Source organism: Martes martes, assembly GCF_963455335.1.
Source record: "Martes martes genome assembly, chromosome: 5".
In the NCBI taxonomy this organism is placed as follows: Eukaryota; Metazoa; Chordata; class Mammalia; order Carnivora; family Mustelidae; genus Martes; species Martes martes.
In genome coordinates, this window is record NC_137892.1 from 81,716,431 (window position 1) to 81,727,897 (window position 11,467).

At 42.4% G+C, this 11,467-nt stretch overlaps 1 protein-coding gene across 1 annotated transcript; it reads right to left on the minus strand.

Moving 5' to 3' along the window:
- Positions 1 to 816: 816 nt before the first annotated feature.
- GZMA (granzyme A) lies at positions 817 to 9,149 on the minus strand. The gene is made up of 5 exons (XM_080804676.1): positions 9,021 to 9,149; positions 6,315 to 6,456; positions 3,811 to 3,952; positions 3,341 to 3,610; positions 817 to 1,173 (listed from the first exon to the last, which is right to left on the minus strand). The coding sequence occupies exons 1-5, from the start codon at positions 9,088 to 9,090 to the stop codon at positions 1,012 to 1,014; spliced, it is 786 nt and encodes a 261-aa protein (XP_080660802.1). The 5' UTR covers positions 9,091 to 9,149; the 3' UTR covers positions 817 to 1,011.
- Positions 9,150 to 11,467: the final 2,318 nt, after the last annotated feature.

An 11,467-nucleotide genomic window follows, 5' to 3' on the forward strand; every position in this document is an offset into this window, starting at 1 on the left:
TTGGTGTTGATGTATGTTCTTGGCTTGGGTATACATTGTGTGTGTGCATGTGCATGTGCATGTACACTTCTAAAGGAACTGATGGAAATTGCAGGAATCCGTTCACATAATCACATTTTGAAGTGGCTGCTGGACTGACAACTCCCCAATGAGTTCAATGTGCTGAATAACAATATAGGGGTTTTTCAAGGAAAACTTTGAGCACTTACTGCCTAGTAAGTGATGGCGGCTCCGTAACCATTGTGTTGGCTGGATCCACCCAGGCTCAGGGTTGAGGAGAACCAAGAAATCACCTAGATAATCAAAGACTTCTATGCAACCTCATGACAGAGGCGGCTGACTCTCTGTTGTATACTTTTCTTGTCTGCCAAGTGCATCATTTCTGTCCCATAGAATTTTATTCTCTATTTCTCACCTGCCTTTGGAAAACACGGTGAGACACTCCCTCTTCTACTTCTTTCTTAGACTCAGGTTCTTGCAGATAGATGGATAGATTGATAGCATGTGTTGATGTGGAGCAATGGCCTTAGAAGGGCAAAAGCATTTCCTTTTAAACCCAAATGCTCCACTGGCTGTTTCTGTTTCCTGCAGAATTGCTGAGCCTGTCACGAGACAGACCTGACCTTATTGTCACTCCTGCTGGGCCCCATTTAGACAGTGAATAATTCGAGGAAAGTATGTATGTCACTTGACACATGGTTGACCCTGGTGACATTGGCTCTCTCGTCTCTCTTGCAATATCTATAAGGTTGTCATATCCCTCTCCTTCCCCTTGCCAGTGCAGATCTGCCCACTGAAGGTATAGGAGAAATGGATACAGTTGCACAAATTGATTTTATTTGTGATAAGATTAAGAAGTCACAACAAGTGCCTACCCCATAAATAGTGAATCACAAAATTCCACTCCTGAAACCAATACTACACTATATGTTAACTACCTGAAATTTAAATAAAAATTCGAAACAAACAATGAAAAGAGAAGTGACAGCAAATGCACTGAAGTACAATTAGCTAAACAAACCCCTTGATAGTCTTAATTATCCAGTTGAGATGCTTCTGTGAGAGAAGAGTATAGATGCCAGGTCCTCGAGGGTCTCCACATTTTCCTGGAAGGCCAAAGGCAGTAATGCCTCTAAAAATACCCTCACATATCAAAGGGCTTCCAGAATCTCCCTGGAGGAAAACAAGAAAGGTAATGGGGATCAGCATGGAATATGTTCACTAGTGGGATGGGAAGAATTCCATTGAATGTGGAACATTCAATGTGAAGTTAAGACCAATCTTGACTTAAATGAAAATTAGTGCTTAAAAGTCCCAAAGGTTGGGGCACCTGGGTGGATCAGTTGTTAAACATATGCCTTTGGCTCAGGGCATGGTCCCAGGGTCCTAGGATCAAGCCCTGCATCCGGCTCTCTTCTTGGCTGGAGGCCTGCTTCTCCCTCTCCCACTCCCCCTGCTTGTGTTCCCTCTCTCTCTGTCAAATAAAAAATCTTTAAAAAATTTTTTTAAAAAGTCCCAAATGTTTGGAAATGTTTTAATATTTTTAAATTGGCTTGTTCAATTTATTTATAAACCAGTGAACATGCAATAAAACTTGTATTACTGCTCATGTTATTCACCAATTTTGAGACTGATTCTGTTTTAGAAGGAAAGCCCTCCTGTTTGTCATTTTCTTAAAATGCTTAATAACACAAAGGGTAAATCAGTCAAATGCAGACGGGATATTGAGGCAAAGAGACATCATGTCTTCTAGTTTTATAAGGCATCATGTCTTCTAGTTTCTCTAGCATGTAACTGTTTTCCTAAAGGAACAAAACCAAAGCAACTTTCCCCTTTGTCCTGTCAAATAGACAGAAATTGCTTCCCCAGGTCTCTTTGGAGCATCTGACACTAGATGGGAAATCCCAGAAACCAGTGGTCACACTTCAAAGTTAATGAACTCTGCCAACAGAGAGGCTTTAGTTAGCTGAGGTCACTGCTTTATGCTCCTGACTGTGCTACCCACTGTGTGACCCTGTATTCTCTCATGGAACTCTAGAATCAGCATATTTAAATGTATTGAGGTCTAGAGTCTGAAGTGGTCATTTCACTACTCTCGCTTTAGGGAATATCGGTGGTGCTAGACAGAAAGCCACTGAAGCATTTATATAGAGCTCTGTAAATGCCGGGCTCTGAGTGCCCAACACCTTCCCAGCCATGCGAAGGCATCAATGATCCCTCCTTTTCAGGCAAAAACTGGGCTTATGAGTACATGAACTAAGGGAAGTGTGTGAGAGCCTGGGACCCCTCCTGGACAGGTATATTTCACATAGGGTCTGAAATTTTCATCATGAGTCCATCATAGCCAATTCTAAAGGGTCTTGGGCACTAAGAGAAAAGCAGAAGGATGGCTAAGCTTTGGTCATAGGGTGGCAGTGGAGAGGGGACAGGCATGTTGGGATGTGGCTGTGGCCTCAGGATTTTGCATGTGTTTCCAAGGTTGGGAAGGTTCTGGGTTTCTGGATTGCCAAGATGGTAGATGAGGGGAGGGGAGGAGAGAGAGCAAAGGAGAGAAAGTGGAAAGGTGCAGAGGACCAATGTCATCTCTTCCTGGGATGTGCCTAGCCATGGTCCCAAAATGAAGCCATTCAGATTCTGCAGATGTTTAGCCAAGCTTCTGGAAAGAACAGAGACACCTGGATCTCTCATTCTCTGATTCAAACTCCCAGACCACCTACACTGCAACTGCTTCTCTTCAGAGGAGGCTCTACAGGGTCTTTGGGAAAGGTGAGAAATGATAAACTCAGAGCTTAAAACTTTCTAAGGTGTCTCTGCTACTTGTATCTTTAAGCAGAGCCCTGCCCCACTGCCTCTCAGGGTACTCAGGGATGGAGACTTGCACAGTCTCTGTATGGGTCACATTTGGAATTTGCTTCCTGGGGACTGAGCTTGGCTCCAGGAAGCTGCAGAGTCCGGCCAGAGATCCTTAGTCAGGCTTGGAAAGGACAGGCATGTCAGACTTGTTCGGTTAAGTGACAGCGAATTTTGGGGGGAGTACTGAGGTTGGGAAAAGGGCATTGAAGTCCTTAGAGGAGCCCTGATTTCAGCTTTCCTGGATGTTACATATTTACAAATTGAGATCTGCATATGTTTATATGAAAAATGAGAACAAGTTTCTGATGAATGACTTACATGAGCTTACATTAATTTATTTGGGATTTTATCAAACTTCTGTTAAAAAAAAAAAAGCACTAGGACCCTGCAGAAGCCAACGCCATGACAAGACAAAACCTGATGTTACAGGTTCTCTATCTGCGGGACTTACTCTAACAGCTAACACGTGGGACCTTATTTTACTTACATTGCATGAGTCTTTTCCACCTTTGAGGCTGCCAGCACAGATCATATTCAGTCCAATCACAGGATTATAATTATAGTGCTTTTCATCATTGCAGATTCTTCGATTTATGATGGTGATATTGACTTCTCTGAGGGTGTCAGACTGAGGGGAGTTATTGTGAATGCTCCCCCAGCCTGCAACTTGGCACGTGGTTCCCGGTTTGACATCATCCCCGTTCTTAGGGAGAGGGAGGATACTCACTTTTTTATTAATTTTTGCTTTTTTGTTCAGCTGTTAGAAGACAAGCATGAAGACTTAACAAAATAAGATCATTTAAATGGTCCTATTTTTACTTAAATTCTAGCCCCACCTTCAAGGACCCCATTAAGTAACTATTGTCTATAGCCACAGAGCACCAAGGAAAAAATTTCCATGGAGGCGGCCAGATGGTAGGATGTTCTGTGACTGTGAAGTCTATCAGAGGTACATACCTGTAAAAGTTTCAGATCCCCCTCATGTGTGTGCGGGTCAAAGCACGGATAAGGAAGCTGTTTCTTAACATACATTATCTGTTTTTCTGACTCCCTGTTGGCTACTGAGTGGGCTCCAAGAATGACCTGGGAACTTCTGCTCCTGGAAACAGACACGACACTGTGAACTGGGTTTACTCTTTAAATTAGGAGCTCAGCATATTATATGATCTGCTTTACTGTCTCATTTGTCAATCTACTTTCTGTGGCAATACTTGTTTGTGGCTCAGAAAGAAAAAAAAATGTAGTTTAAAGAATAAGAAAATTGTTTATGAATCTGTCATCATCACCACCAGCTTCTTTGCAACACACTAAACTAGGTCTGCTGAAAAGCAAGAGAACTCGATGGCAGCTAAGCCAAGGCTTGGGATCTTAGGGGTTAGGGTTTTAGTGCCCCCTCACCCTCCTTGAGCTGTGGTGGAGAATCAGGGTGCAGAATGCTAGAAAACAAAGATCTCAGGGGTCTAGAGATGGAAGCAAAAGGCACTCAGTAATTGTAGAGGAATGCACTGAAGGGATCTTTGTAAGAGAAAACAAAGTTAAAAGGGAAAACTTTCAGAATATGATTGCTCCATGAACGACCCTATTTGCATGGCACCAAGTGTGTGTATATTGGGGGGATGGTGATCTGAAGCAGGGACCCAGGATCCTTTCTGTTTTTTTACTCCCTGCAAAAGGTTCATTTTGATTCATAAAATCAAAATACTCAGGAGGTGCCTGGCTGGTTCAGTAGAGTCTGTGCCTCTTGATCTCAGGGGTATAAACTCAAGCCCCACATGGGGCCTGGATCTTAAAAAAACGCTCTTTGGTGTATTAATGATTAAGGTTATCTTCATTCACAGCGTAGTCTAAATGAAACCAACCAGATCACCACACTATCATTTTTCCATTACATCAGCTGATGTGAGTATCACTTAAGAAACTAGAACTGGTTTCAGTAGAGCACAACTGAATGATGAAATGTTCTTTATATCTGCCTCATTCAAAATGGTAGCCACTAGCCACCTGTGGCTACCAAGGACCTGAAATGTGGCTAATGCCACCAAGGAAATAAATTTGTAATTTTATTGAACTTTAATTTAAATTCATAGAGCCACGTGTAAATTCATGTGACCATATGACAGTGGCTACCATATTGGACAGCCCAAGTTTAGAGGCTTGATTATGAGAATGGAGGAAAGACCAGGCCTGGAAGAGCTCTGAAGATAGTAGTCAGCGGGGGTTAAGAGATGGCTGAGATGTGAGAGATGGTCAGAAAAGGAAAAGGGAAAGTATTAGGAGCAAGCTTTCTCTACAAATCAAAACCTCAGTGAGATACCACCTCACACCAGTCAGAATGGCTAAAATGAACAAGTCTGAAAACGAGAGATGGCGAGGATGTGGAGAAAGGGGAACCCTCCTACACTGTTGGTGGGAATGCAAGCTGGTGCAGCCACTCTGGGAAACAGCATGGAGGTTCCTCAAAAAGTTGAAAATCACGCTACCCTATGACCCAGCAATCGCACTACTGGGTATTTACCCCAAAGATACAAATGTAGTGATCCGAAGGGGCACATGCACCCGAATGTTTATAGCAGCAATGTCCACAATAGCCAAACTATGGAAAGAGCCTAGATGTCCATCAACAGATGAATGTATAAAGAAGATGTGGTATATATATACAATGGAATACTATGCAGCCATCAAAAGAAATGAAATCTTGCCATTTGTGATGACGTGGATGGAACTAGAGGGTATTATGCTGAGCGAAATAAGTCAATCAAAGCAAGACAATTATCATATGATCTCCCTTGTATGAGGAATTCGAGAAACAAGACAGAGGATCATATAGGAAGGGAGGGAAAAATGAAACAAGATGAAACCAGAGACGGAAACAAACCATAAGAGACTCTTAATATCAGGAAAAAAACTGAGGGTTGCTGGAGGGATGGGGGGTAAGAGGGAAGGGGTGGTTGGGTGATGGACATTCGGGAGGGTATGTGCTATGGTGAGTGCTATGAATTGTGTAAGACTGATGATTCACAGAACTGTACCCCTGAAACAAATAATATGCTAAATGTTAATTAAAAATATAAAAAGAAAAAAAGAAACAAGCTTTCTACTTGACTGTTGAGTTCAGGCTCCCAAGGGGACACTTTAGTTTTACCCTTTCATACTGTGGTTAATTCTCTCTAGTCATGAAGTCAAGACTAGAAGCAAAGCCTTGCAGCGCTCAGAGCCGGTAGCTCTAACCGAGTATGACAGCAAGCGTGTGGGTGCCCACTGTGGATCCCCCATGGGTCTGATCCTTTGGGGCTGAGTCTGGGCTTAACTCCCTGCTGGGGTAAAACAATTTCCCAGAGACTTAAGTGATGTGAAGATACTAACGTGAGCTTCCTGTGGTTTTAGTGAAGATTTATTCTCTTTATTAATATTCCCCCAAATGAGGACATCTGTACAAACATTTTTAGAAACCGAGCACTTACAGGACACAGTGAGCTGCAGTCAATACCCAGTCTTTTGCAACCAGAGCCCCAGCACAGAAGACTTTTTTTCCTTTAAGTAGCACCATGTAGGGTCTTGAATGAGGAGTCACTTCATTTCCTCCAATAATTTCTACACAGAAATCTGTTAAAAAGAAAAAGACAAATCCTCTTAGCACCCACCCCAAAGAGCTCTCCCTAAAGCCATGTTCCTGAGACCACACATGCTTTTCCCGCTTGGAAAGGAAACATAGGTGACAGGTTCCCCCCGCCCCCCTCGCCCTCCACGGAGATGTTTGGATATCGGAACACAAATCCCACTCCTGCTGGACTCCCTGAGAGCGTCCTGCTCTTCTTTCACCCACAGAAGCTGGGCCATCAGCAGCTCCAGGGATTAGGAGGCTGGAAATCTGCCACAGCCTCAGAGGTCAGGTCGGTCGTGGTTGCTCCAAGAGATGCTAGTGATGATGACCACTTTGAGGGCACTCCACCTTCCTCCCTTCTGGCTGAGTACTGATCTGGGGAAGCAGAGCAGCTCTTAGAAGCCTGAGATTGTCCTTCTGTCCTTGCCAAAACACACGGCTTATAAACTGATACTGTGCCTTTTAGCTGTGTCCCACCTATGAGTTCTTTGGTCATTGTGAGACTTCTGTTTAATTGAAACTGGTACTCTCCTTGATCCTAAATGGACAGAATAGTATCTATCGCACCCAAGGCTCCCTTTCAACCTGCAGACTGAAACGCATGGTCAAACCGAAGGCCTTTTCCAAAGAGGTAGGAGAAGGAAGGAGAGAACTCTGCCTTAATCAAATTTCCATGATGACAGAGCAGGAGTAGGGTTTCATGATTACAGAATGATTGCCTTACCCACAAGAAACCCCATTCATGCTGGTTTAGCCATCTTGTGCCTTTGCCTTTGTGATACGCTTTCAGTCCTCCACCCCTGTGCCAGATGCTGTTGGACCCTTCTAAAATACTTCTGACCACTGGCCGAGATTCAGTGGTTTCTCATATCGGGCAGAGTGCCTGTTACCCCATTAATAAAGCCAACTCACTGCCAAATTCACAATCAGAGGCAGATGGTGAGAGTGAGGGAAGGGGAAGAGAGTGGTCCTAAGGGTTCTCATTTCCAGAAGTGTGTTGGGAAGCAGATATACTAGACTCTAGAAGTTAAAAGATAAGGAATTTAGAGAAACCCTGACAACTTAACCCCCATCTCAAATTTTCCTTGGGTGAGTCATGTATGAAAAGATCCCAACGGTATGTCTTTGGACCTTCTGAGCTGCAGAAATCCTAAACTCAACAGAATAACTTCATTTTTATTTTGCAAAATCACCTGTTTGGTGAGCACAGACACAAGCTTCCAAAAAAAAAAGAAAAAAAAAAAAAAGTCAACATCTGCAACCGACCACTCCTAAAAGGGTCAGGGGTAGAGTTTAGAGCAGGTGAGAAGCTTCTGGAACCTAGCAATTCTTGATCCTTCCCCAGAATCAAAATAAATGAGAATCTTGGGAGTTGGGGCTGGATGCAAGCACTGTTTAAAAAGCCCTCCAGAGTATTCTAACGATTAGGACGGTTGAGACCCCTGGCCCAGAGCACCAAGTCTTGCTTTACTCTATCAGTTCTCTTTATGTGCCCACATTGCTCTCTCTGACCACAGGCAACAAAGAAGAGTGGAGCAAGCCCCTCTGTTGTTTCCTTTGAAGAAAAGATATCACTGGATTTTTTTTTTTTTTTTTTTAAATATCTGCTCTGTTTTCAATGTTACAGAGGATCTAACATGCCTGAACACAGTCGTACTATGCCAGGCTGATGGTCTGCCCACGCTTTTGACCCATATGTGCAGCAACCTTGTTATTTTAAAAATTTCTTCTCATTTTTAGGTGCAAGATAAACTTCCTTGTGGATTCCTGGCAAGACAGGTTTTCACATCAGCCCCTGGCCACCGCTCCCATGTACAAAAGCTGACAGACCTTGGGCTAAAGCCATGGCTAGTGCCTATCTGTCAGCATACTTGAGGCAGTCCTAGATCAGTCCTCACTCTCTTGAAGGTTTTCAAGGAAAAGTCTAAAGCCACTCAGGGGGTATAACCTGTCTTGTGATAATGCCATGAGCTTCACAGCGTTTGAAACTGATGCCCATGCAGCTCATATAAAACCAGTCATGTTGGTTACTACTTGGAATGCCAGAGAATTCGCTCAATACCCCCAAAGAGTCAATGTGGGGACATTCCCAGGGACACACTAGAGAAATGATATAAATTCAAGTCATTCCTGATCTGTTTTGGGTGACAAAGTCAGGTTTTTGTTTTGTTTTGTTTTGTTTTTTAACTTCTGTTTAAAACCATCCATGTACTTTCTGCAGCAAGAAAGGCTGAACACCACTATTCCCTTCCTGAAAGGTACTACTTATTTTCCCAATTCAAGCATCTTTGTTTATTTGCTTATTTTGTTTATTCATTTATAAATTTTCAATTTATAAATTGGCAGAAATAAACACTGGCAGTTCCATTATTTTTTGTGAGAAAATTTTAAAGAGGAAGGAAGGATGTTTTTCCTTCTAAAATAAAGACATAGAATTCAAGGGAGAGTACTAAAGCATGGAGAACAAATATCTCCTCTTATACATAGCTAATCTTGCCAAAAGTTTGCTGAAAGTCTGCTCCATTTGCTTAATGGTTATGCTGGAAATGATGAGAAGCAGTCTTACCTCCAGGAATCAGCAGGAGAAAAACAGCAATTGAGAGAGAGGATGCCAGAAACGTACAGGAGATCCTCATTGTGGCTGCTGTCCCCACATCAATCGGCACGAAAATCTGTGTTAGCTCTTGACTGACTCCATCTATATATTGAGGGTACAAAGGATGTGGTTTTCTCTCTTTCCAAGTTCAAACTTGAACATTCAGAAATGAAAGGCAAGTGAGAACAGTGAACAATTACTCATTACGAGTGGTCATGCTTTCCTTTGCTAGGACTGCTGAGGGAGGGGAGGGCAACTCTATAGTGTGGGTGGGGATGAGAGGACCCTGTTGCCCTCAGAACGTAGTACACAAGGGGAGACTCTATTGTGTTTTCACAGAAATTTGGAGGATTCTAGTTCTTTTTTTTTTTTAATTTTTAAAATTTTATTTATTTATTTTAAAGATTTTATTTATTTATTTGACAGACAGAGACCACAAGTAGGCAGAGAGGCAGGCGGGGGGGGGGGGAAGCAGGCTCCCTGCTGAGCAGAGAGCCCGATGCGGGGCTCGATCCCAGGACTCTGAAATCATGACCTGAGCCGAAGGCAGAGGCTTAACCCACTGAGCCACCCAGGTGCCCCTAGGATTCTAGTTCTCATCATCAGCAATACTATCTTCTGCTTCCACTAATGGAATCTATTAAGACTTAAATTAGAGCTTTGAAAAAAATTGGTCAGCAACCAAATTTTTTCCTAGTTATCTCCTTGGGCTATATAAGGACTAATAGACCAAGGGCAAGTGGAAATGCAGAAGGGAGTCTTATTTATTAGTAAGCTCCTGCCTAGATTTTTCCTTCCCCACTTTGTGGAAGATAATTTATTGTGCTCCTACCTGAAGTCTGTGGCAGGTGTAAAGACAGAGGGAGTGGGGATAGGGAGTATTGGCTGTCTGTGTTTCCACAGACAGGTGTATTTGATTATACACCTTGAGATACGGGAAAATACTGAGTTTCCCCTCCCCGACCCCCCTTCATCCTCCTCTCTCTCCTTTCCTCCCCCCACCCACTGTCTCCTTCCCTTTTTTCCTTCTTTCTGGACTAAGCTAAAGAAGGAAAATGTAGTCAGACATGGCTCTTTTGTTCTAATATTGAGAAACGTCTTTGTTTAAGACAGATCAACCTCAGTCCCTCAAGGAACAATATTCAGTACACTTTCTATTAGAACTGTTTTATGATCTTTTCTGAGCTGAGGATGTGGTCTTAATACACATGGTTGTATGTTCTTTCAGGATGTTTGGTGTTACACCAACCATCCTCAGAGTTAACATACTGACAACTTCAGACCTAGTGGTTTGTTTCTCAGAAATCACATGACCTTCTAAGGGAACCCTACTGAGACCCCTATGTTTCCTTTTCCCTAGATATTACTAGTGCATCAAAGGTTAATCACTTTCAGTAAATAGCAGTGGAATACCCAGCCTCCAGTTCTGACAAGTAATTTTAGTGCAAACTTGAAGTCAAGTCTTGACTGACTATGGCTACTAAAAATTTCCTAATGGAAACAGTGACAATTCTGCTGGTTTTTTTTTTTTTTTTAATGTGAATTGGTTGCTATTCCCTCATTCGTGTTGACTCTTAAGAGCCTTATGAAATATATTTTACATACCATTAATTTTACCCATTTGAAGTTTATAATTGAGTGGTTTTCAGTATATTTACTGAGTTGTGCAACTATCACCATAAATAATTTTAGGTCATGTTCATCATTCCCAAAGAATTTGGGAATTTGTACCCATTAGTAGTCACCATATAACCCATTAGAATTCCCATAAGGCCCAGGTTACTGGGTTGTATGTTAATTCTGTGTTTAACATTTTGAGAAACTTCTAAACTGTTTTCCAAAGTGATTGCACCATTTTACATTGCCATCAACATCGTATGAAAGTTCCACTCTTCAACACTATAGGCGGTTTCTACATCATTGCCACTACTTGTTGTTGTTGCTGCTGTTGTTTGGTAATTGCTATTCTAGAGGGTGTGAAGTAGTATCCCATTGTGGTTAGAATTAGCATTTCCTGAATGACTAGATAGGAGCTTCTTTTCACATGCTTAGGAGCCATTTATCTCTCTTTGTTGGAGAAATGTCTATTCAAATATTTTGCCTTCTAAAAAATGGGGTTATTTATCTTTTTATTATTGAGTTGTAAGGGCTCTTTATATATCCTGGATATGATTCCCTTATCAGATACATGATTTGCAAATACTGTTGTGGAGGCCTAGAAAAATCAAGGCCATCCCACCTCAGGTTTAGCCTTAGCATAAGTACAGCCATCTCAGACCCCTGTGCCCCTGTTCTAAGAAGCCCCACCCTACTTTAGTTCCAGGAAGCCCCACCCTGCTTTGGTTCCGGAGACCCCCACTCTGCTTTAGTAACAGGAACCCATAAATACCCCTGCCTTAACTAAGCTCGGGGTCCAA